The 27,999-nt window shown below is 38.6% G+C and overlaps 2 protein-coding genes across 2 annotated transcripts; one reads left to right on the top strand and one right to left on the bottom strand.

The window, feature by feature from the left end:
• Positions 1-864: 864 nt before the first annotated feature.
• Positions 865-19,935, top strand: LOC105834702 (ras-related protein Rap1). Its single transcript, XM_012677370.3, has 4 exons — positions 865-1,834; positions 17,880-18,161; positions 18,631-18,912; positions 19,097-19,935. Exons 2-4 carry the CDS (start codon positions 17,979-17,981, stop codon positions 19,184-19,186), a joined length of 555 nt encoding a protein of 184 aa, XP_012532824.1. The 5' UTR covers positions 865-1,834; positions 17,880-17,978; the 3' UTR covers positions 19,187-19,935.
• LOC105834700 (carboxylesterase 5A) lies at positions 19,783-27,688 on the bottom strand. Its single transcript, XM_012677369.3, has 5 exons — positions 26,036-27,688; positions 25,220-25,496; positions 22,639-22,748; positions 21,566-22,067; positions 19,783-21,358 (listed from the first exon to the last, which is right to left on the bottom strand). Exons 1-5 carry the CDS (start codon positions 26,189-26,191, stop codon positions 20,514-20,516), a joined length of 1,890 nt encoding a protein of 629 aa, XP_012532823.1. The 5' UTR covers positions 26,192-27,688; the 3' UTR covers positions 19,783-20,513.
• Between the last annotated feature and the right edge of the window lie 311 nt (positions 27,689-27,999).

Genomic DNA, 27,999 nt, shown 5'->3' with positions numbered 1-27,999 from the left:
CTCTTATTATAGGGACTCTTATAGGGAAGGCTGGTATTCATAGTCGGATCTTATATTTAAGATCATCTTAAGTACAGTCTTAAGATGCCATCAACCAATCACAGAGCCGTATTAGCATCTTAAGACATTACTTGAAACGATCTTAAAATAAGAATCGACTATGGCCGGTATTCATAGTCGGATCTTATATTTAAGATCATCTTAAGTACTGTCTTAAGATGCCATCAACCAATCACAGAGCCGTATTAGCATCTTAAGATATTGCTTGAGACGATCTTGAAATAAGATTTGACTATGAATACCAGCCTATGAGTACCGGCCTAACTCCAGTCACCATCGCGCGCCGCCATAACCAATGCTCTAGTTTACACCGAGCACTTGGTACGCGTATCAAGTAGTGAATTTAAGCTGATCAGCCAATGATTAAACACATTCACTAGTTATTTACTATTTGATACGCGTACCAAGTGCTCGGTGTAAACTAGGTCATAGAAGCAGCCAATCAGAGCTTTGCCGCATCAACGCATTCTGATGTGTTGCACGTTCTATTCCGCAGCTCTATTCCGCACCATGGCCTAGTTTACATCGTGCATTTGATACGCGTATCAAGTAGTGAATTTAAGCTGATCAGCCAATGATTAAACACATTCACTAGTTATTTACTATTTGATACGCGTATCAAATGCACGATGTAAACTAGGCCCATGTGATTTCGGTCTTAACTGGAATGCGAGTATGTTCCGTTGGAACTTCGACAGTTAAGTAGTTGTGTTCACGGATAGAGGGCATGGCGGTGGCGTGGCGGCGAATAGTGGAGAGGCATCGTCCTAGATAACGGTAGAATCGCGCGCAGTGGTGTACCGTCGTTTCGCGTTGTCTTCTCTCGCGCGCGTGCGAGGGAAAGAGAGAGAGAGAGAGAGAGAGAGAGAGAGAGAGAGAGAGAGAGAGAGAGAGAGAGAGAGAGAGAGAGAGAGAGAGAGAGAGAGAGAGAAAAAGGGAGTGAGGGAGTGTGAAAATCTAGACGGCGGGGGTACACAGGAAGGGTAGGCGGCGGCAAGAGAGAGGCGCGTCCGTCCGCGTAATCAGCGTCGTCGTTGATCGTCGTCATTGTCATCGTCGTCGTCGTTGTCGTCGCCATCGCCATCGCCGTCATCGTCTTCATCTTCTTCGAGGCTCTCGCGCGCGCGTTGCCCTCGTGAACCGCGAGTGAGTCGTGTGTGTGCCTGCGAATCGATCGGTGCACGCACAGTGCCGTGTGTACAAGTAACTTTCAGACGAGAGAATCCGGAGTACGGATAAGGTGCGACGTGCGAAATCTGACCACTCGTCGGCCAGGGTGTAAAGTCAATCAAACTAGTTGGCTGGCTAGCGGCAAGAACCGTTCGACAGGAAGAACGGACAAGCGGCACCGTCGTACACGCTGCTCCCTCCCCATGGACTCGTGACAGTGCGCTGACGAACAAGAAGCCGAACCGAGTAGAAAAGAAAGAAAAAGAGAGAGAGAGAGAGAGAGAGAGAGAGAAAGAGAGCGCGCGAACGCGCGGACGAACCAGATAGAACTATTAATCACCAAGAGCTCTTAGTCGTGGCGACGAGGAAGAGACAGACGAGAGGCACGCGTGAGACGGGGAAAAGTGAAAGAGAGAGCGAGAAAAAGAGCGAACGAGCGAATACAAGCCTCTGTGTATGTGTGCGTTTGTATGTGTATACGCGGCTGAGAGGCAGTCGAGCCGACTTGCGCGAGCGATAGAGACAGAGAGGGAACGAGAACGGCGGAGAGAATTATCGAGTGAATACCCGGGAGATACCGTGGGACAGTCAGGAGGCACGAGAGGTAAGGATTCGACACACGAGGCGGGGGAGCACGGCTTCTAAAAAAAGAATCATCTCTCTCCCTCCCTCCCTCCGTGCAAGAAGGCGCCGTGCATGCATCGCGTCGTGGCGTGGCACGCCGAACCGACCGGAAATCGTTCACGGCGTCGGCGGCGGCGGCGGCGGCCGCCCATGCCTTCGCGTACACCCTGGGGGTGTCCACGAGGCGGCACACGATTGCAGGCTCCATCAAAAAGTTTTTCTCTGCTTTTCGCCGAATGCCGAGAAAACGGTGGGACCACATTCGCGTCTCGCGATCGGTAGCGCCGACGATTCGCGGGATCGCCTACGCGCGTCTACGATACCGGCGGGATCGAAGCGTCACGCCGGCGCGAGCCGTCTCGTGGAAGAGACTCCGAGGGAAACGGGCGTTGTTTCTTCCTCGTTATCTCTCTTCGTGATTTTCCCAAGTCAGCGTGCGTGCGTGCGTGCGTGCGTGCGTGCGTGCGTGCGTGCGTGCGTGCGTGAATGTGTGCGTGCGAACGAATGAACGAACGAACGAACGAGCGAGTGAGTGAGTGAGTGAGTGAGTGAGTGATCGTACGGGCGAGAGAGAGAGAGAGAGAGAGAGAGAGAGAGAGAGAGAGAGAGAGAGAGAGATCGCCCGGCTCCGCTCTCCTCGTTCCACACCGGGCAACTAGCGTTTCCTCTTACAGTCACGGCCCACCCGAGCCGCTCGCGATATACGTGACGATACGACATTTCTTTTTACCGCAGACTTGTCGTTTTCATGGGGTCGGGGGAGAAATTTCAGGCGGAATTAATGCCGGGTAGAGACCGATCCTCCGTTTCTCCCTTCGTCATCGCTTCACTCTTCCTCTCTTTCCTCCCCGCTTTCGCACGTGAATATACGAGGAAATGCGGTTACACTTGTAATTGGTTACTAACGAACATTTGTAGGAATATCTCGCAGAGGTTTCTGCATGACTAATGCGATGAAGAAATAAATCCCCGGAGACAAAGACGAAGTTCTTTTCACCCATAGTTCCTTGCACTCTCTCTTGATGTTTAAAATAAAATAGACGCGTACTCTCTCACATGATTTAACGAGGGGAGAAAGAGGAAACGTGGGAATGATTGTACAGTAACGCAGGAAAATATAATCGGATAGAAAAGTAATAAAAATTAAGTGCTATTATACTGTACATTTATATTAATGTATATAAAATTTTAATCTCGGTACATTTAACTTTTTTTCTAATTCTTAGAACTAGAAAAAGATAAAAAGTAAAATAAACCAAAGTCAAGGTAAGATAAATCGAGGTTAAGGTTTATCTATATTGATAGAAATGGACACATAATTCTTTCTCTTTCTCTCTCTCTCTCTCTCTCTCTCTCTCTCTCTCTCTCTCTCTCTCTCTCTCTCTTTCTCTCTCTCTTTGTTTTTTTCACGACGTGATGTCTCTCTCCGTTTATAATTTATTTTTTCTAAATAAATAAACACATATTTACTTGATAGGTAAGTTTATCAAGAAATTGCAACAACCGGCTCTATATGTAATATTTATTCTCTTTTTGTGACAGACATTAATTAGAGACAGTCAAGTTGAAGTTGCTTCTTTATCATTTACCAATTGTTAAATTTCTTTACCTAACAAATTTGTCTATCAGACTTTTGTCATAAAAATGATCTCTATGTCTGACGAATCAATTTGAGGTTACAGAGTCTTTTAAGTTAAGCGTTGACACGAATCTCATTAAAATCCGTAACGCCGTGACGGGAGAAAAGAATAGGGATTAATCGTTCTAGGGTACGTTCCGTTTCACGCATGATACGCATGATGCATCGTTCATCCTTGTTGTTTGTCAAACGTTAAACAAGGATGAACAATGCATTATGCGCATCATGCGTTGAAACGGAACGTAGCCCTAATATCGAAGAGAATAAAGAGGGCACCGAATTCGGAACCAATGTTTAAAATCCCTCCTCAAATAGCATTACGTATAAAAATAAATATTGATATTTGGAATCACTTAAATCATTTTTTAAAAAGCATGTTTAGCAGTATTTATATCAATTTATTAGAGAAATCTAGTTGTTGTAGATAATTAGCTTCTTGAAATTTATTCCTGTTAAAAGTCGAAATATAAGGGAAAAATTCAAATCGGAGTTTTTGAATGTAGACGAGAGAGAGGAGGGGGGGGGGTAGAGAAAGAATGAGTTTTTAATTTCAGTCCACTTTATATGATTTGTATTACGAAAGACATTTGATTTCACAATATGTTTACATGCAAAGAATGATATACAGAACTATAATCTGAATTATATTCTGTTACACAAATCGCGGATTGGTTAAGACAAGAGTTTGAAAGTAAAAAAATCGCTCCCAGAGTTTTGGATCTTTTAAATTGAACGACTTTAATTTATTTGCTACGTGTATTTTTATACTTGAAAACAATTTTGTTGAGTAATCCATAGTCTTTTAACAAAGATCACAGAGAATCGTGTGGCGTGTTCTAATCCGTAGTCGACTCACGTGAGTCATCGGCGACGCGCAGGAAGTGGCTTCTGGGAAGAAAGATGGTTAGAATGTCGACATAATGCTGATCGAGTATTCTTGCCTATTGCGAGAGATTCCTGTTTACCGAGAAAAGAAAAAATATTTTTTTTTTGTATAATTTTTTTGCAGCATGAACAAGAAACGATTATGTGTACAAACCATAAATACCACGTCAATTTTTTTGAAGATTGCATTTCAAAATGTTGATTTCACAGATCGAAAGAATATCTGTCTTGAAATACACACATTACGACCGATATTTCATTCAATGTAAAAGTTTAAGACAAGAAAACGTAAATTTAGTTCAAGCGCGGTATAGGGCCGAAGCACAAAACATGGCGTAATGATTAAGACAGTCGTAGTCGTAGACGTAGACAAAGCTTGTGCGTTGTAATTCGTAGGTCCGTTCGTCAATTTTACTTTTGCACTTTCTTGCGCGCGAGCGTCGCATTATTCTCTACCTGTTGAACCGTAATTGACAGTAGATAAATACGTTGAAGGGCTACGGCGTGTTAATGCAACCAACGCATTACCATTGCCGCGTTTATTCAGAAAATTCGAAATGTCTTCGTAGATCTCAAAGATAAATCAAAAGCTTTTACAGCACGAAATTGTGAGAAAACATGTCGATAATATATAATTTCCGCGCGGCGTTCGATATATTAATCGACACGTGTGTGTCAACATGACGCTAGAAAAAAAACACAGTTTGCGCCTACGATATCATCGCGTATCGCGTGGTAAAAACGATAAAGCATTTTATTTAAGCGATAACTTGCCAACGGACCATTTATCCTTGAAAACTGAAACAAGAAATCTTACTCCGCGTTGTTTGATCGATGGTTACGAACGATTATAAAGATTGATGCCGCATTTACGCGATTTCGTTCCTGTAATGGAGTGTAGTTTTTCGTCTACTGTTTCATTCTATACGTTGCCGAAAACAACACTTCTTTGGTGCAAACGATAGATTTAAAATGCATTAATACAATTTATATCGATCTGATGTCTATATAGTTTTCAGAAGCGCTTGCCAACAGATAAAAATAAATAAGTAATAAGTAAAATGATAATAATGATCAATACACCGTATCATCATATCTCACAATTTATATATTTAACTGCAATTTATAAGAGAATAGAGTTGTAGTTTCATTTTTTAAATAAAATAGTCAGCACCTTTTTTTTTCTTTATTTGCAAAGCCCTTTCGATCAGCCAGGTTTTCAGCTGCGTCTTCTGATTTCGCATCCGCATGTTTCGCGCTCTTACAACGCTCATTATTTACGATAATTCGAAAACTCGTTAACCCTATTCAGTTTACCGTAATCGTTCATTCGTTTGTGACAATTTGATTTTCGTTGATCTGAGAGATTTTATACACAGGCTAATACATTACGAGATTTAAAGAAATAAATGGCAGAATTGTTGGAATTTTATCGGTGACGCCTGCAGTCTCTCTCTCTCTCTCTCTCTCTCTCTCTCTCTCTCTCTCTCTCTCTCTCTCTCTCTCTCTCTCTCTCTCTCTCTCTCTCTCTCTCTCTCTCTCTCTCTCTCTCAAAGCTACACTCTGAGAACCGGGTTCATTACAATATATCACTCCGTAAACATTCCCATTGATAAACTTGAAGCCGAGCGAGCAACTGCAGTTGCAACTACATAAATTCGCGACTGCAAACGATTGCGCTTGTTGAACGTATTGCGATTTGACTTTGTGAAAATAAGACTACTCGACTTTGAATTCGATAACGTCTTCGTCTCGTCTTCGAAATAGTAACGCACGCTCTTTCGGATCGTATGAATATCTGTGTTTACGCATCAATATCGAGCTATTTCGGGATAAAGTTTTCATGCTTCTTGGTAACTTGGTTGCACTTTAACATTTTGAAAAAAAAAATGATACGATTTTGACCGTCGATTCGTTTGATTTTGTTATATTCCATAAATAGAAATCCACTTAAAGACTCGAGAAAATATTTATTAGTTGTTTAATTTAATAAATATTGGTTTTTATGTGTCGTAATTTAATAATGTTTATTCCAATTAAAGAGGTGTATGTCTCGATAAAATTAAAAGAAATAGTAGAATGATGATATTCATAATTTCCATGAAATGTGCAACGTGAACGTTTTACTGTGAAGTTCAATAAGACCTCCGGATTACGCACGCACCATAAGGTTTACGAACCCTATGACTCATTATGTGACATGCAATAATGCGGATTATGGAAGAGCTTTCAACCAATGTGAAGTGTTACGGTGTTTTTTGTTCGTCGACTTTCTTCCGTATATTTTTAATACGTTAAAATTAATGTAAGCGTTTAATAATAAAAATAGTAGCAAATTTTACTACTAACAACAGTAAATTTATTATTTTAATAAATATTGTAAAAGTTTCAATTACAAAGCTTTTAATAAACCTTTAAAATTAATGTAGTAAGTCTTTAAGAATCCTGTATCAAATACGTATATTGAAAAATTAATAAAAGGAACTTTGTTCTTTTTAATATTAAATAATATGATACATACAAAGATAATAACACGTTTCTCTTATATTATAATAATTTTACATTATATCGATAATTCGCATTATGGAAACCGGTCAGACCATCTAAGCATTTCATTCGCTAAACATCTTTTCATTACAACCACGCCTGCATTCTCATAAATTTATAATCAACATTAGCGATACAAAGAATGAAAGTTGAGTAAAAGCTACCCATTAATTAATTGTTTTATCTCATGGCGCGTATATAAAATGTAGGTAATTATTTTATTAAATAACTGTGTCGGGATTTCTCTTTGCATTAACGTTTACGGTGTTAAGCGCGAACTTTCATATCACGCATTATTATGACGATGCATAATATGTGCCCTATATACGAGACGAAGCCGGTCTTAGGAAGGCGAGCGATTTCCTGCATTTGTAGGCAGCGTAGGCAGCACGTATGATCCTACTCGTTTGATTAACATATGAATTCTTCAAATACAAAATCAATGTGCAGATCCTTCTCGCAGAAGAGCTATACGCGCGGTATTATTCTGCCGCGGATATTACTTTTCTCCTAAAATCATTCGAAACGCGAGGAATTATGAATTGGAATAGAAATTGGCTGATTATTCAAGAGAAATTTATTAGTTTAAAGAAAATTTTGAGGTACATATTAATTAATTATTAGCATGAATTATTAGAGAAAGAAAGGTCTCAAGATTTGGGTGTGATACTCTTACGATAAACGAAAAATTTGACGTGGCGTACTTAACCGTGATAAGTGCAAAGTGCGAGATTTTACTTGGCTTTCGTTTATTAGTGCGAGTAAGAGGTTCGTCGAAAATAAAAGTGTGCTCACAATATTTAACACGAACAAGCGAAATTGCAAAGGTAATTGGCTGCATTAGCTTGAGCACGCGTCTTTACACCGCGTTGTAACGATAACAATCACGTCTGTATCTACGTTTACGCGTAAGCGTATAACGCGTACAGCGTAGATACGGAACGTTAATTGGGCCGTTTCGTCGCGCGAGAAAGGGGAAGAGGGGGAAGGAGAGAGAGAGAGAGAGAGAGAGAGAGAGAGAGAGAGAGAGAGAGAGAGAGAGAGAGAGAGAGAGAGAGAGAGAGAGAGAGAGAGAGAGAGAGAGAGAGAGAGAGAAGAGAGAGAGAGAGAGCGGGCGGGCGGGCGGGCGACATATTTTAATTATAGCAATGCTATAATTAAAATTACAAATTCCAGTGTTATTGAGACATCACTCGCTCAGAGATTTTACCACCGATCTTACAAGTACGAATTATCAGATTAAAGTTCGGGATTTGCGCTTGATGTAGTTAACGTTCATCCACCAGCAGACACGACGTAGCCCTCGTATCGGTTTCAGACGGTGATGTTACATGCAGCAGTCAAACGGCAACTGACACATTGGACTATCTATTAGCCATCTAATGTAGCATTGTATATGATGGGAATCTGGATTGTATACCCTTCCCGTGCAGAATCCTCCTCGGAATCCTAGAAAATCTTTAGAAAAATGTCGGTGAAATTCTTGCGTGCACGTTTTACGATGGCACACCGAATAATTTGAAGTTAAGTGGAGTAAAAACTCAAATCCAACAACGATATTTAAACTCTTTGTGAGATTGATCAAATTAATGTAAAATTCTATTCTCTCGACTCAATCTCGATTTTAGTTTTAGTCGAGTTTAAAGCTTGTTCGAATCTCAAATTGAAAAAAGTGGGTTAATCTATCGGTCAGATTATTCAATTTTAGCCTTTCGCTCAAAGGATTGGGCACGTGAACCAATGAAAGAAAGAGTACAACTGGAAAAGATCAATGATATCGTGTCACCTTTGTCCTCTCGGAGAGTTTACATTATTTTTAATGAGAGCAAAGACGCTGTCTGTCCCAGATTCTTGATTTATTAAGTGTGGATTAAACAACGAAGGTATTATACGTGAAGGAACGCGCACGCGGATAATTAGCCGAGTGCACGATACGGGAGTCCGTGCGATCATCGCTGTAACTATAATAATGCATACTTCAACACTGCATTGTCTTACCGTATTGTATAGCTTGGTTGCGAGTACGCCTGCCATCACGATTTATGCGCCGCGTCAACGACAGAAATAAAACTGAACCTGCTCTCCCGCGACCGCATTCTGTGTGAACGTCGCTTAACTACTGTTGCGCAACTACGCGCACGCAATTTGCTCCCTGTTAATCAAATGTGTTACATTTTCGCACAGGATTAAAACCCTTGTGGTCTGGTTATCCGCTAAGTATATGAGAAATGTGCAAACGAGAGAAGCAAGATATTCACTTACAAATGGGATTTCTTAATTATTTATTTACTTACACTAGTTTACTTAAAAAATTTTTTTTAATTATATTAAACTAGACAATGTTTCTTATAGATTTCTGTATGTTGAAAACGTGCAAGAGTCATCTTTTTGTGCGTTAAACCTCAATTTTGAATATCTGATGTATTAATAAAGTTTGTGGTTTTGTTTTTAGCATCCAAAAATCCATAAAGAGAAACACCTCGTCTGGTTTAAAATAATTTTTGACTGTGAATCAAGTGTTAATTAAAGGGTCTTATATGTATAAACAACGGAATATGTTCTGCAATATTCCTTTTTTTTTTTTTTTTTTTTAGAACTATCGTAAAAAGTTTGTAACTCGGCCGGGAGATTCACGGACTCTATTGATTACACTTTACACGTTGAGATAAAATACTGATTCAGTTTTTTCATGATAAAAACCAAGAATCCAAGAGAATTTATTTTATTATTTAGTACAAAAAACTGTGGAGCGAATCTTTTTTTTAACGTGAGTCATCATCTATATGTGAGTGAATTTGCTCGTCTCTCGTGTCTCCCAAATCACGACGCTAATTCCACTTTGTAAGAGAGTTAATTCTGGGACGTAAAACGAAGCTGCGTAGAATTCTGATTCTTGCCTTTGATATTGGTAGCTAAGAATCGTATTGTTGCTCCATTAAAGTATTATAAGGTAATATTTTAAAAAGAGAAACTTTTATAAAGCCTGACACGGCTTTCACAAGTTTCTTAAGACTTGTGGTGATGAGGTGACAGTTTCGCCCTTTATAGAACCGAATAGTTAAACTATTTCTGTTTAACTAAACTTCTTTCTAACTGTTTTGTTTGTTGTCTGTTGATCCAAGTTTAAATAAACGCTTATACATTTAAACATAATTTTAATTAAATAATATTATTTAATATTATAATAATTATATATATATATATATATATATATATATAATTTTATTAATATTTTTATATTTTTGTATTATACGAAATTCATTAAATAATGAGAGAGAATTCGCAGAATGTAAGAATAAGAAGCAACGGAGTTACCGTGTTTTAAAAGGGAAAATCAAATCAAATCTGACCGAGACAGTAAGAGAAGGACATGCATTGGCAAATGTTCTTGTTCATTTTCTTCGATCTGCGAATTTTAACTTAGCAACCGTCGTACCGTTTTGACGCGTGTAATTCATTAATAATAATATTTGGTGAAAATCAGTGTAGTCTAGCATGCGTATTTATCAATATCCGGCCGATTGATCGCGAACAATCAATCATGCTATGGCAATAAAATCATGTTTCAATAGGCAAACGCAGAACCATTTGTACGGTAAAAATTCTATAAACGTTCGAGGTTGGCATACCACTGTAATAAGCTGTTTGATTGACCGTGTTTATCCGATGGAATCAGTATAATCAGCATGAATGAGTATAATGCGTGAAAGAAAAGAATTTACGATGTAGTCTGAATAAAAAGAAAAATAGATGCAAAAAGTTTGATAATATTGAATAACTTAGAATTTAACCAGAAGATAATATTTCAAGAAACTGTAGGAAAAGAAAGATGTTATATTTTATTTCATCATTTTGCATTGTCGTAAATCGTATTTATGATACATTCATGTGATATATGTGTCACACAGGAATGTATCATAAATACGAATAGCTATATCAGGATTCTTGCATCTTGCAGCTTCCGTTTTACATCTCAGAATTAACTTTCTCTCGGCGGAATTAACATCGAGATATGGAAGACACGAGAGACGCAAATTCACTCGGCCGACACGTTGAAAAAACGTTAATCGAGACGAGCGAGTAATTGGGTCATACCGTGTCTCGAGGCCTTCGCGATAGGCGACAGGCGACAGGCGACAGGCGACCGATCCGTGACACGCGGAGACCGGAAACTGGTAGCCTAGAAACCGGAAAACGAACCGGACTGGCAGATTGCCGGGATGCCTGCAAAGAGAAACGTGATATACGCGCGCATGCCGCGCGAGATCCGATAATCGGACATCGGACGCGACTCTCGCTCGCGTGATACGCGCGTGCATGCGTCAGACACGATTGGGAATGAAATCTGCGAGACGGAGATAAAACCTACATATGCACCGCGATCGTTACATACCCGCGATCGTCCCGCTTCAGTGGGTATTTCAGAGGTGAGACGGACTTTCCGATCTATATAAACGTCTATAAATGAAAGTGACTTTCTATATTTGGCGTTTGTGTATCGAACACGCTGAGGGACCTCAAGGTGTTCGATAAGAAAGATACCATTTCGAGAAATACTTTTTGCGTGTACATACATAATGTCATCACTCACACATGCACTTTATCTGTCGAAACGCACATACGTACACATATACACACTCGCTGTTTTATTGTACGATGCGAAGATTAATACAATAATAATTGGTCTTGGTCGCGTTATCATTGTCTTAATCTGAAAAATAATGTAAGATACACAGAAGCGCGAAATATTCTCACTGAACATTTCATATCGCTACGACAAGTTTCATCACAAATGCGGATGAGACGACAGCAGTATAAGACGTCCTATACTATATTGCATAGAATGATTGCACGCGTTTCCCCTTTCTCATATCAGGTCAGGTCGTTTGCAATCATCTCGTGGCAATATGCCTTTTATAAAAAGATACTTACTCTTCCAACTTGATAGTCCTTTCCGCACAAAGGACTTTCCCTCTTCGGGGGAATCACACATCGTGTCAGATTCGAGGGGAACGACTCCCTCATCGTAAGAGAGTGTAAGAGAGTTATATGGAAAATATAAATAGAAGAGTGCATTGCGAGCTTTCTTTTATTCGTATCAGTGACAGCGTCCGATAAAGACATGTCTAATATACTTTCTTTGAGGTTTGTTCGAGACTCAGACTTGCTAAAAAAATGATTAAATACTTGCAAATATCATCTTATCTGATATCTTCTCGCCATCTTGCTTGATTTGGGGTCAATGTCTTCCGACCAGCGGTCGTTTTTTGGAGTCTACCGTTTCCTACTATGATTTGTACACGGTAATATAATTGAATCAACAATCAATAATCAAATCGTTTGAGGCAATTGCCGAACGATTATGGTTTCATTCCGCCGTATATCTTCTGATATTATATATATTGCCGCGTATTTCTGGAGCAAGGATAACGGAGTCTATGCTATTCTTGGTGGAAATTACGTTTAATCACGCGTGACGCAACGGAGAATAGATAATATTTTGTATTGTCCGTTTCGACATGTACGTACTCTCTAGGAGTCTAGGCACTTATGTGCGCAAGCCAGATTTCTGAGACCGCGAGATTGACCGAGTTTCGCACCGATACTTTTCAAAGCTTTTTTCGTCGTCTCGTCTTTGACGCGCTCTCTTTCTCCCGCGATCAATCTTCAGTCGCGTAACAGAAAATATCGGCCACGGTCTTTGGTATCGAGAGTAAGCGAACTTGGGAAAGCACGATAGGTTTTTCGCAATCAGAGCCGCGAGAATGAATTCGTAAATTTGAAAGAGACAATTTTTAATATGAAATCTAAGAAAAGTGAGCAAATACGGGCATTACATACTATAATTGTGATTAAGTGGAATAAATTTATATAATTACAATTTGCAGAGTCTGCCTTAAATGTGAAGTAGGATAAAAGAGGATAAAAACAGAATTGAAGCGTAGATTGCCAAAATTGATGCAAAGAATATGAATGTAAAGCCGGTATCAGATTACGGGTGGGAGATTGAAGTTTACAAATTGAAAATTAAAATTTCTAACTAGATAATTTTGATTTTCCGTTTTGTTTTGTTTGGTTAAATTGTAAATCTCCAATTGGCAATTCTCATTCTCTAATGCATAATCTAATACAGATTTATAACTATTATAACTTTTATAGATTTCGATCGCGTAGAAACGTCTGAAGAACACGGAAAAGTATTACGGAGCTATTAATAAGAATTAAATTGTGGGCTTATTTTGTTTTTATTTCGAAGCCATCGCGTCTGGCCGGGTGTCTCTCCGCAACGGCGATGATTGGTTTCGGTCGTTCCACCTTCCGACCGAGACGCAATGCGTGTGCGTGCGTAACAACGGGCAGCATACACGACGATGACGATAGCGCATAGCGCTTCGCCTTCGAGGAGTAAAGACCCGGTTGGGTGAAGTGACTCGACGTCGGTAGAGGTGACCGAGTGCAATCAAGTGTATCGGGAGCTGCTGGAGCAGATAACGTATTTACAGGTCAAAGTGATTGGCGGCGCGTCGGTGTGTACGGGCGACACATCTCTCCTCTGTGCTCTGTGCGAAGTGCGCGCGCACACACACACACCATACACACCCACACAAAATACACACGGGCGTGACAGACACAGATCCTTGTACGCGTCCGGGATGTACAACAACGGCGATTGTACCTCGTAACACTCATCGATATGTACGTATCAGTTGTACGGGGATCATGCGATGTATGCGTGTACGTTAGCGCTACAAAACGTACACGCAAGCTATATGTGAATTTTATGTAACGAGTTTTCGTGTCGCGTTTCACAATTAATAAATCGGTCCGAGTCTAATATGAAATCTTTAGCTAAATACTTGCGTAAACATCTTATGGGAAATTTCGCAGGCCTCGGATCGTAAACACGCAAGTCGAGACGATTTCGTTCCATTTCGATAAATTTGTAAGAGAATCGTAAAGTTGAAGGAATTAAAGTAAAGAGCGAATCGATAAAAAAGCTCAACCAAAACATTGGCAAAAAGTGCAATCGTCTTTTCTTGAATTCATATTTTATAAATATTTTATGAACTTTTGTTTTATAAGTCAATTCCGAATTTTCAAAAAGTGAAGATTGCTTGTTACAAAATCTTTCTTGAATATGAATGACAATTTCACAATAGACTCCACAATTAGACAGCAGACATCGCGAAAAATGTGCAAACTTTACTCTGAATGATTCGGAAATAATAAATGAAAAATGTTGCAATTGCAACTTCCATCTTCACGAGTTACGTTTTCTGCCGGCAAAAATATGCCACGAGAATAAGAAACTTTACAAGAAGCCTTGCTTTCCAATTCTCGCGTTTAGCGACTTTAATTGTCATGGACCGACATCTCCTGGTAGTAATATGCTTAATTAAAGTCAAAGACGAAGGTTGATCAAAGTTCATTCGACCAACTCCTAGTGTGAGATAAACGTACAAAGAACTTGGTGCGTATCACACGGAAAGGGAATTTATCAATAAGTGGATATTCAGAGACAGTCAAAAGAAATGCATGAATGCGTAAAGGATTAAAAGGAAATCATTTGAACACTTGTTAAAAGTCAGAAATTCGCGATCGAAAATTCGTGAATCGTTATCAATTTCCTCGAGTCATAAATGTAAAACACGAAACGCAAACATATGCATTAATTTTATTTTTATCGTCTATAAATTCGTTAGAATTATGTCTCGGTTTCCAATCCTCTGATCTCGGGGTATCCTTGATAAAGTAAACGCGTGACGCGATTATCCCTCGAGAGAAATAAATACAAAGTGCAAAGCAGGTTCGGCATTTTTCTTTTCTTGAGAAAGGCATGTGTACGTGTTTTGAGAGCGCTGATATCTTGATTTCTTCATTGGCGGACCTTAAATCTCGGATGGAAAGTGCGGAGGTTTACAATAATATCCGCGACGTCCCTTGCCAAAGTCTAAGAACTAGGTCAAAAGAATTCTGGCAAACTTTCCTTTAATCCATATTTAAATGAATGCGCGCGCGCGACTTTGTGTGCGATAGTTTTTCAATTGTGGAGATGTATTGAAGCAATGCCAAAAATTAGATCCGCTGAATAATCTTCATCAGCTCATTATTCACATATGTCTACTTTTATACGATTCCCGTTAATTTATGCACTTAATTGCATCATATGGTGGTATTATAACAAAATTGTGCGGACTATAAGTACATTATAATAAAGTTGTAAAGTGAGTGATGAGAGTGCTTCTTTCATGATATTATTATTCTATGAAATATCTGGATCGATGTCAACTCATGATATCGGTACACTGATTGTTATTACAGGTAGTACTGTTTGGTCTTTGTTAATAAATTTACAGGAGAACGCTAGCTGATTGAAAAACGGAGAAAAGTTGACGAAAAATTAAATACGGTCATGGTATAACGCCGACGAGAATAAATGAAAAACTGTGGGGGGGAAAAAAGCTCTAGAGCCATTCTCGGGCAAGATACGCTCGTAAAAGATAACGAAGTTATTTTCTGCCGTGCGTGTTCCTTTCAACGAGTTCTCATTTTTGCCAACAACGTGTTTGTTTTTCTTTGAGACATTATAATCATGGTTAATCCTACTCTGTAAAGATTAAAGAAAGGAGTCATATTATCCAAAAAAATACTGAGAAAACTTTGAAACTCTTCGTGGAAAAAACGGTTTTGCTAAAGTATTTAAAAATTTAGCTGGCTATAGATCTGAAAATGATTTTGTTAGACCATTAAAATAATTATGTGTAGGATGCTCAAGTTTATTACTAGAATATCAAAACTTTTAACAGCATACTCGTCATGCTTGAACGTTATTATTTTGATCGATTATTTTGATAATCCACAAATTTATCTTTAGATTTATATCTAATTTATTTGTTGATACTTTAGCAAAACCATGTGTATTCGTGCAAAAACTCCTTTTTCCTCTATCCTTTCCTGAAAAGATTATCAAATGTTCAGAAATTAAATTTAAACTTTGCCGTCATGACATACGACGCGATTCGTTCAAAGATAGATAAAGATTTGATAAACTCATCAAGTGACATTTCGACGAATCATTTATTCACGATCTATTCGGTCGGAATAATATCGCATACCAAGTTATTCAGAAGCACACCGCTGTATATATACCTCCATCTCGTATTAAATATTCACAAGAGAACGCTGCTCATTCGTTTTTACGCTAACCAACAAAATTTAATTCCTTTTGCAATTAAATCAATAGCACCAAATAAACAAATGGAATAAATGCGAGTTTAAAACATTTTTAACGCATCAAGATATATGTATATAAACAATAAATAATCGAGTGATATCTATGAAATGGATATCTAAATATCGTTGAATTATTTTAAATTATCGAGACATAAACGCAGACGAGATTTAGGCACATGATACGCAATTTTTAATTTTTAATGAAATCAATGAAGGATAGAAATTGATAAATGTCTATCGTTAAATGCATTGTACAGTGATGTTACACATCTCCGAGGTAACTTTATCAAATGCGTACCAATGAACTCAAAGAGTGGCGGCTTCCATTATACAGGTTCATTCATAAGATAAAATCAATGACGGATTGGCGCAAAGAATTGCGCGGGCATCGATTGGCCGTGGCATGTCGCCATGATGCTATCATCGACCAATCAGCGTCCCGTTCACGGCATCCGCGTCTTTCTCTTTACTCTGTCATTCGTCGCGCGAAGCAACGTACTGCTTCGACGAAGTAAAATATGATCGGGACGCAACGCGTGACTTTACGGAGCAAATGATACTTCTCTTTCCCGTGAAACAATTAACTATACCGCTTCCGTTTCCGGATACCGGAATTTTACGCGATAGGAGCAATCTTTCAGTTTTGGGAGGCGATACCAGTCTAAAAAGAAGCAAACTTACTTTTACGAAACATTGCGTAGCACAGATGTTGAATTTGAAACTGTAACGATGTACTTCAAAAATAATAGCATAAAATTATGTTGTTATATAATTTTAAAAATAAATTTAAAAACCAAGTATCTTATTTATTAATTTTTTTTTATTTAGTCTTTTTTTCTTAATCAATGACAAACAAATTTTGATTGTTTGAATATGGTATATTGGAATTTTCGTCCTGAAACCAGCTGCAAAGAATAAAAAGCAACGAATAATTTGATTTATAATAGCTTTATGCGGCATAAATAATATTTGAGAAAAATAACTTTTAATCGAGTAAATGGATCCAAATAAACTTTTGCATGACTTTTGCATTTAGAGTGTTATTAGTATATTTAACAAGAAATTTTCAATCATAATGTGTTTTCTTATCAAATTTGCAAGAAAATATTACAAAACGCGATTTTATATAAGAGCAAACAAAAAATGAAACAACTTTTAACAGAAAAAAATGATTGTGTTCAAAGTTTACACAGAAAAATTCAAGCGTAATATAATATAAAACAATACCTATGAAACTTTAATATTTTTGATACTGCTTTAAGATGCGAGACATCTCTAAGCCAACGTTTCTTTTATATTTTAATACAAAAGATTAAATATTTAGTTTTATAATGTTTATCTGATCAAATAGATCTTTTATATATATATATATATATATATATATATATATATATATATATATATATATAAAGTGAATCCTTGGTCGATATGCAATATTAAAAATTATAAAAATTATTATATCTTTAAATCCAAAATCCTTTTGTGAAAAGCAAAGTAATTTCTTTTTTTCACATGTACATATACATACAATAATCCTAGTAATTTATTATAATCTGGAATATATGACCTTTGTTTTACTTCGCGTGAAATCATCATATGTACGCGTAAAAAACATTGAGTCATAAAGACTGAGTCGTCCTGAGGAAGATGTGTCATTAAAATCAACCCGTTGTGTAATGTTTGTAGCTATTAACTAGACGGTTGCACGTTGTTGTTTCAGGTCTGTCTTACTGAAAGCAAATAGAGGCAAAACGTGGCGGATTCGGTGACCCTTCGACTGTGATCAGGCCCCCCGTAGGCAGTAGGTAGGGCTAAGGAGATGCGCGAATATAAAATAGTTGTGCTGGGCAGTGGAGGTGTAGGCAAGTCCGCCCTCACTGTCCAGTTCGTACAGGAAATCTTCGTAGAGAAGTATGACCCAACGATCGAGGACAGCTATCGCAAGCAAGTCGAGGTCGACGGTCAACAATGTATGTTAGAAATTCTAGACACAGCCGGTACGGTAAGTAATACTCTCTTCTGTACCATACTTCTACTTTATTTTATTTCGAATACGCGAATGTATCGTAATGAAATGAAATTAGGAATGAAATGTGGGTTGATTGTTCATATATTCTTTTACTCATAAGAGCCTTTTAAATTAATCTTTTATACGACTGAGGTGTACGTAGGATAAGAATCGGGATGAACCCACTATAAATTGATCGTTTTTACATCGAGCCTACGCGTCATCCCTAAGATCTAAAAATTAATTTCATCTATTTTTGCCTGAATGTTTTGTCTTGTTTCTCTGTTATATTTTTCATTTTATTCATACAATGTAAACGAAAAATTTCAATAAAGTAACACAAAAACACGCTGTTTTACTTATCTTTTAACATGTCGCGTAACTTCCTCTTCCATTTTATGATACGGATGCAATGATACGAATTGCATTTTTGAGTGACGCTATCGTTCTTATCTGTTTGCAGGAACAATTCACAGCCATGAGGGACCTTTATATGAAAAATGGGCAGGGCTTCGTATTAGTATATTCGATAACAGCACAATCAACCTTCAACGACCTGCAAGACCTCAGAGAACAGATTCTGCGGGTAAAAGACACAGATGATGTGCCGATGGTGTTAGTAGGTAACAAGTGCGACCTGGAGGACGAGAGGGTAGTAGGAAAGGATCAGGGTGTCAATCTTGCCCGGCAATTCAATTGTGTGTTTATGGAGACCTCTGCCAAAGCTAAAATTAACGTTCGCGATGTGAGTTGATTCTCAATTCTTGTTTATTCTAACTTGAACAGCATTTTACAATCTCATTGCTTACTTTTAAATAAAGTAATTAGCTCGCAATATTCTGTACATTAACACTAATAATTGAATTCTAGTCGGCAAACCTTTGATATAGTTGACATGATTTTTACAATTTGTTATCTTTTGCTTTCAGATTTTCTATGATCTGGTGCGGCAAATAAATAAGAAATCGCCAGAGAAGAAGATGAAGCAGAAAAAGAAATCGCTGTGCCTACTTCTGTAAGGTATATATGGCGGAGCCCATATTCTCCTACATGAAAATCCGAAGATACCAGTGGATTAAAAAAATACCGAAGTGGTTATAAAACAAGAAAGATACTAATGACAAAAGAGGAGGAGGGGGCTGACGGAATATTAGGCCGTCGGTAGAGCAGAAGTCTACGGTACTGAAATCCGAATGGTTGTAAAACGATGGTAGAGAGACGGGAGAATAAGGGCATATAAGGGCACAAGGTAACGTAACAGAGCTCGAAGAACGAAGAGATATGTGGAAGAGAATGCAATGATAAGCGAAAGGACATATTGTATATAACATTGGTTCCGGGATGGCTCGTGTGCACGCGCAAGCAACGGCGCACAAAGTAGGATACGAGATCCCGCAGCATCGGTTATCACTGTAGGAATTTTACATGAATAAATGAAGGGAAAAAATGATTAATAGTATATATTTAGGAGAAAGGAAGAGATAAGAAAAAAAAGAAATGTTTGTGGACGTGCGCGTGCGCAGGCCATCAGCCCCCATGCATCGCGCTTTCGCCGCGCACCTCTCTCTCTCTTATATAATAATAATAATTATACATAGATGGTACTTGAACATGATTATTGCTATTATTAATATTAATTATTAATTATTATCGGATCATCAAAATATTCATAAGTTATCAAACTGTTTGTTTCTCAAACAAAGTATGTTTTTCTATATCTCTCCATATTAAGGCTAATAATAAAAAAAATCAGTGAATGTTAAAAAAAGGGCCCAAGTTTCCTACTCTTGTAATGCAACCTGGATTTCATTTTATTTCATTCCGAGCCCCCTTTGTCTCGTTTGTAAACCATGTTCTGCCGTTCGCGTGATTAGCCTCTGTAGATAATTTTTCCTTGTTTCGTATAATCTATATCTATATCAAATAACAGTTGTAAGATAAAAACGGAATAAAATAACTTTGTGATATACGCACTGAGATCAAATGCGAATGTTAGGAAAATTTAATATAACTACCATGTCGCAATAGATACAGACGTACTAGTGCGGGAACTCAATTTAAAAGCTTACAATATTGTGAAACGATTATCGCGACTACGTACGTAGAGTCTATCCACACAAGAAAATGCGAATTTCGTGAGATATATATTCTACAAGAGTATAACAAGATTGTTACTGCGTTTATTTCTAAAAAGTAGAGTGTAGGAAGAGATCTTGTTATAAAATTGCAAAATCCGACGACGTCGTCTCGTCTTTCGTTATAGGTCTATTAAAAATATACAACAGCGAGCGCAACAACACTTTTTTTTTTTAATTCAGCGTTTTAATACTTTACGCTGTGACTGAGCTAGAGCCAGAAGTGATGAAACGCCACCGTAGCCACCATGCCGCTAAGGTATATGCTGCGAGAAAATATCCTCCATGTTGTCGCCATGCTCGTGATGTTGCAACAATTGTTTGTCGCCTCCATCACGACTTGTGGATAATACTCGTTCCAAAATGCAAGCGCCTTATAGTCCACCGCATCTGGCTCGTTCATCTCCACGTTTTTATCAATGATCAAAATTCTTGGATTGTCCTGTGTGTACGGTTCCCACTTGATCGATCCTGTAGAGCTCGTCAAAGAGGGATCTCCGGTCTTGGCGAACGTCGCCAGCATTGCCATCATCACGTCGGACATTTTCTTATCGTTGAATATCCATTGCGTCGTGCCGCCCATCAGATGCGGTAGACCCCAGATGAATGGGAGTTCGAACATATGTGGTACGCCCGCCCATTCCGGCACGTCCTTCGTGACCGGTTGTGTTTTAGGACGATAATCGAACCGATATACGAAAGCCATTGCCTTTTTTCGCTTCGCTACTTTGCTGGCCAGAAACGTCAGGCCAGCTGCATAATTCTTTTCCGTTTGCAGATCCAAGTATCTGTCGCGAAATATCGTCGTGTTTGTTGTGGATGGATATGGTCTGTAGAAGAACAGTACCGCGTTCGTCACCATCTCGGGCTTTGATTCGCAGGTGCTGTTGTCATCCGGGTTTTGCACCGCCGCCGTGAATTCCTCGGTGATCATCGTTTCAAAGTTTTCCGAAGAGAGTCCACCCTCTGAATTTTGGCTGTTGATAGTCTCCATATACGCCAGAACTTGTTCGTTATTCGTGTAGCCGACGATCAGCGGCACCGCATTAAAATTACCTAATTTATTATTTTATCACAATTAAGGGAAGATTTAAATGATTATATCGAAAAAAATACAAAGATCGAAAAGATATTTTTTAAAAATTTCAAATAAATTTTTAGAGAATTATTTAAGGAACATTGAGTATGCTTATTAAATGTCTTAACGTATCTTTAGATTGATGTTAAAGATTCATAATATTATTGAATCACTTTGACAATTACCATTTTCCAAGATGTCCTTCGGATGTTGCGCAAGAAACGGTTCCGTTTCATTGTTTGTTTCGGCGTCAACGATCGGGCCCCACGTCTCGATGTCAGACGAATGCTTGATCAAGAAGTCAGCTTGCGGCCGACGCAAGCATTCCATTAGCGCACTAGTCGGTCGTCGGTCGCATCCAAATCTATCTGCTATGATGTCCACGATTGGTTTCTCTCTGTCGAGCGTACCTACGGAACCGATGGCGTCCCCGCTCATAGCAATTGCCTTGTGGAACTTGCCTTTACTCAGAGGACTCAACATGTGTAGGCCCACGCTTATGGCACCGGAACTGTGACCATAAATGATGATGTTACTAGGCGAGCCGTTGAAGTACTTGATGTTCCGCTTTATCCAGTCAAGGGCAGCGATCTGATCAAACATGCCGTAATTCCCGGACGCCTCGGTGTCTGTCGTCGTGAAGAATCCGAGGATGTTTAATCGATATGCCACCGTCACCACTAGCACCTGCCAGCCGCAAAAGTCGTCCCCGTTTAATCTCGCTATAGGCTTTTCTCTCTTTTCTTTTCTATTTTTTAGCGTGTGCGCGATAAAATCTCACGAATAATCATTACCGAAAGTTTCGAAATTTACTTTTGTGCCACGCAAGCGATTAATTTGCTCTCTCTCTAACTCGCGGTAAGTTCTTGAGAGAGTGATAAAAGATACCGCGTTATGTACATTACGTCAAGATGTGTAATGAAAGCTCCATTAATAATGTATCGCGGCCGCGAATATCAAAGGGTGCGGTTCTATTTTAGAAGTGACGACACGCGAAATGAGGAAAAGGAAAAGTCCAGTCTCGATTCGATTCCCTTCGATTTTATGTCCGTATAATGTTTCGTAAATGTTCGAAGAATTGATTGAATATTGTTAAAAATACACACGTTAATCACCCTCTCTCCTCCCACACATTGTGATTATATTGTCGTGATTATATATCGATTAGATCGTCGACCGGGTCACGTTAATTTCAATGTCGTATTCAGTTTTCGGCTGTTTCGCAAGTATTCGTTTGCGGGACAGCGCATAATCGCACCTTTTGTTTAGTAACGAATACAGAGGCATCCCAGATCGCTGCAGTTCCGGTGTTGAAGTCACCACCGTGGAACCAAACCATCACCGGCCATTGGTCACTCTGACGGTTTCCTACACACATGAAATATTCGTTAACTATCAGAGCTGTCAACCCATCAAAGAAAGGATGTTAACCTGGTAAGACAGTTTTATTTGATTGTAAGTCGCACGCAAGCTAGATATGAGTCGCACTTGGTATCCAGACAAGGTCTGAACGCGCACAGACGAGTAAAGGTTTCGCAGGTATCGAAGAAAATAGACAAAATTGATCTTAACAATGACGAATTTAATATCTTTCCTTTAAACGTCTTTTTTAATACATATAACGTTTTTTTTACATTTCAAAATATAAGTGTGGAAGGAAAACTTGGATAACATTTTATTAGAACTCGAAAGGTTACTCGAAAGGTAGGTAGTAAATTGCTCAAGTTAAAATTTTAGTATTCTTTTTCATATTATAGTCCTATTGTATAGATCGTGAGATTCTATTTTTGACCTAGCAAGCTTGTTACGATAACAGGGACCGGTACGAGATTCCTCGGCCTCCCCCTGCGGTTTCCTGAACACGGACGGATGTCCCGTTCCACGTTATCGTCCTGTCGGTCTCTTAGTGACGACCTTGGCAGACTTTCATATGTTTCTTTTGGCATTTTCCGCAATTTTATTGTCATCGGGCGGAAAGGGTTCCAAGCTCCAAGTATACCCCAATGTCGTACGGATAACGTGACCCGCAAGTATGGCTAGCGTATCCTCGGCGTAGCTTCTTACGCGAATCAGTGACTCATGATGGCGAATCGTGACGATTCAACAACTTCCTCGCTGGAAAGGAGCGAAGAGAGAGGGTAAGAGCGAGAGGGCGAGCTTTCGTGACCGGCTTTCTGGTATCTCTGCATCTCAGGCCGGAGCCCTGGAAGATCGCGTGCTACTGCAAGCGCGCTAGTTACTGTTACTACTCTTACCAACCCCACGTTATATATCGACCCCAACTACCGTCGTCGTCGTCGTCCTCATACGTGGTTCCGTGTCGACGATTTCACAATTTCGAAATCAGTCCTTTTTGGACGAGAGGAAGAGAGAAAGAGAGACAGAGACAGTTTATATAAAACGGTTGGTGATTTCATCAATGGCGATCAAAGTATATCACAACTTTTCAGTTTGCGTTAACCCATTTCATCTCTTGAATTCTTCATTCGCGTAATTCGAGTAGCTCGAATAGCTTCTTAAAGCTTTACTTATATATTTTCTGGTCGTTACCTCATTAAATTTGTATTAGGGTAAAACTGGCGGCATGTGAAAAAACATGCACAGTGTGCAATGCGAAAGCAATTAAAACATTTGTTGGATTAATGCTATAAAATGCAAAATAAATTACAAAATAAAACACTTTTGAAGATTAAAACTATTATTTTCGATAATTCTATTTAGATATAATATAAATTTATTTTCATAAACATTTGAACTAATTAAAAGGACAGTTTGCCATTTGTTAGAGTTTAATGGTTACTATTATTTTCTTACTTTTTTATCGAAGATATATTTTTGACAATATTAATCTCGATCGGAAAGTAAGTATACCACACACACACACACACACACACACACACACACACACACACACACACACACACACACACACACACACACACACACACACACACAATAATTGGAAAAAAACTTTGAAAGAAATAATCACTGGAGAATAATCGGTCGTGAACGAAGGACAAATTTCATAAAGAATTATCTAAGTTAATCATGTCAGGTATTATCAGAGAACTCCTTCATGCTTTTTATGTTGCGATGTGATAAATCTTCTCTGCACGACACTAGGCACCTCCGCATAACACATTATTAATTTTTTGCTTTGGTCCACTTTTATCTGATTGTAGTAGTATAATGCTCGCTCGCCTCCCCCCCCCCTTGCGCAAGTAATCACCGTAATCAGCTCGGATGATAAGAATCAGTCTCCGAGAACTTGAGGGCAAGCATTATCCCGCACTCTGTTGGGAACGAACTTCGCCATTGACCGTCGTTTCTTCGTTGCATTGCGTGCCTTAATGTTTTCATTTATGTAAGAAAGTTTATGTAAGAAAGAAATATCACATAGGCGGTATCAAGGACTGTCATCAACCATTTTCTCTGTCGATCATATTTATCACAAGAAAAAATGTTAACGCCATAAAAATCGTTATCTGCCTGTGAGAATGAACGAAAGTAACATTTAACTTTTTCGTTCTCTTATATTTGTTGAATTCTTTCCAAAAGAGAAAGCACGAAATAAAAGTTAATTATGTTGGCACGCAACAAATAAAAAAAAAAATTAGTAAATATATTTAAATCCATATTTAAAAGAAATTTAGAATAATGTGGAAACAAACTCTTTCAATCGAGAGAGAGAGAGAGAGAGAGAGAGAGAGAGAGAGAGAGAGAGAGAGAGAGAGAGAGAGGGGGGGAGGGGAGGGAGGGGGGGAGAGAGAACTATAAAATTTTTAATATAAATTTTCATTTCCGGATCTACATGAATATATACGATTAAACTTACATACCTTCATTTGGGACGAAAATGTTCAAGAAGAGACAATCTTCGCTGAATCCTGGATCGGATATGTCTGATGGTAGCAATCGCTTGTACAGCTTTTCGTGCAATTTAAGTTGACCCGAAGCTTGTGGACAAGATGGTGCGAATTGTGTTCCATTTTTCACGCCGTTCCAGGAAGGAAGAGGATCGGTCACCGGTCGCGTGAAGCGAAGCTTGCCAACCGGGGGTTGCGCGTAAGGGATACCGAGGTACTGCGTCAGTCTTAACGAGTTACTGATAGCTACCTAAATTTTAAAAGGATACATCGGATAAACGAAAGAGAAACATTTGTCGAAGATAAAAAATCTTATTTTAATTAGTTTAGATTTTTTTTTGTTTAAAATTAAAATTGAAAAAAAAAGAATTATTGTAATTGAACTACTGTTCTTTTAAATAAAAAAATGAAACAACATATTAAAAATTGGATTTAAATTATGCTTTTGTGATTAAAATTGACTATATTTATAAACGATCTTCGTGCAAAGATTAAACCTTAGTCGATTATAATTAGTATTAATGATAAAGTCTCACTGAATTGATAAATTGATTTAATTACGAAAGTATATTTAACTCTGCATACTACGATATTACTATTTTTATTTCGATTTACTACTAGAGTTACAACTTGAAAGAAGTAGTGGAATTAATATTGAATTAACAAACCAGTTGTTTACTTGTAACGATTACCTATGAAGATTTGAATGCCTGTTTAAATAGCGAAAAAAGACACGTCTTAACAAATTAATATGAAAACTAAAGACCAAGAAAAAACACTGTATCACACCTCTTTGCCAAGAACGCTTCCTTGACTCGGTATCGTAACGGTCGGGCTCTCACGGTTGAGACCCTGTCGTGCGTGGGTTCTCTGAGCGCGACTAACATGGATCCTCTGGACGAGAAGCAGGGTGGACGCGAAAAGCAGCCACGTCGCGCGCCTCATCCTGCAGACTGGCTCGAATCCGCCAGGGAACGTACCGCGGCGATTTCTCGAGCCACCTCCAGTTTCACGGGGGTTGCTTCGCGTGACGCCCTACGTTTCGCCTTACTCCACAACCGCCCGCCCTCACCTCGGTGCCTTGGGTTCATTTTCTTGGATTCGCGGTCGACATAGTGAGTCGTGAGGGACCTGCGCTCTTTAACCCTTTGCGCTCTTTCACCCTTTGTACTCGACGCAAAACTCGCGATTCTATGCCTCTCTATTCTGAGGGACGTATGCGAAAAATAGGGTCAATCATGTGACACTGAAAATCTTATTTCTTTCGGAGATAATAATCATATGATCAAATTGCATAATAAATACTTATATAAAAGTTTTGAGTTATATTTATAAAAATTATTTTTCCAGCAGTTATTTATAATATTTAGATATATCTAAAGGAAAAATATTTATTTAGAGAGAGAGTATAGAGTTGCAATTCATGTTTCGATAGTATTAAAGGCAGCATCGATGTCTCCCAGTCTACGACTGTGAAATCTACGTATAATTTATTAATAAAGAAAACCGCAACGTGCGCGCGAAGTTGATCGATCGAGATAAGACGCAGTAAGATAAGAATGCATCTACATGTATGTTAACGTCGGATACGAGTACAATTGGCCACGGATCAAGCACTCGTTTGCATAAAAGTATTAATCGCGATGCAAATAAGCACCGACGTGCGAAACCTGTAACCCGAACTGTATCAAGCCGCTCGGCGGCACCCTCGCGTTATTATTACAGGGCACATGTAGACACCGTATCGTAACGATTGACCTAAAAATTCAGTTAACGGCAGAATTTTAAAATACGGATGACACTTTGTCGATAGGATGCATGAAATACTGCGACGTTATACATCATTTTGCAGCACGCAGCAGGAGCGAATGAGGTAAAACCTTTCGTGTTTTACTTCACTGTTTTTCTTGGAAAAATTCAAGAACTCTTGTGTCGCAGCTCATTCTAATTAATTCGCATAATTTATGCATAATCGATAACATTCGCAGGGTGGAGAAATATCAGAGACGTCGAATGAAGAATTTTGTTGAATGTCGAAGGCCTTGAAGATCGATACAAGGGTCTTTCGCCTCGAAGAGAGAGAGAGAGAGAGAGAGAGAGAGAGAGTCAGGAAGGGGGAGTAGAAGAGAGTAACACGTGCTATCATTAAGATGTAATCTTCAAGCACCTCCAGCTAGCGCGACCTTGAACGCAGAGATGGGTGGCAGCAAATACTTTTGTCTCCAAATTACACATTCAATTACATATTACTTTTATAATTTGTAATTGAAATCCATTTAATTATCCATTATTTTCAGCATTTGGAATTAAGTTCCATTTAATTACTCATTATTTTGAGCATTTGTAATGGATGTCCAAAGTAATTAAATTACACTATTGTAATGTAATTACATTTGTGTAATTTAATTACATTTGTGTAATTTAATTACATTTGTGTAATTTAATTACATTTGTGTAATTTAATAACATTTGTGTAATTTTAATTACTTATTTACAATTAAATTAAATATTCTCGAAGATTTGGATCAGTTTATTTCAACAAAATTTTAAAGGTAAATTCAAACATTGCGCGATGGAGTGATAGAAATTTGGCTTTATCATTCGAATTATGTTCTGTCTGAATTTGCCATAAAGGAGGTATGACTGTTTCCTGTATGTAGTAGACTTTTCTTTCCGCGAATAAACAGTATACTGCTACTCCACAAAACATTTTCTTCAAAACATATCAGCATTATTGCAAGCCAAAAAGCAGA

Source organism: Monomorium pharaonis, chromosome 4 (genome assembly GCF_013373865.1).
Source record: "Monomorium pharaonis isolate MP-MQ-018 chromosome 4, ASM1337386v2, whole genome shotgun sequence".
Classification (NCBI taxonomy): domain Eukaryota; kingdom Metazoa; phylum Arthropoda; class Insecta; order Hymenoptera; family Formicidae; genus Monomorium; species Monomorium pharaonis.
This window is presented reverse-complemented; position numbering and strand designations above follow the sequence as displayed.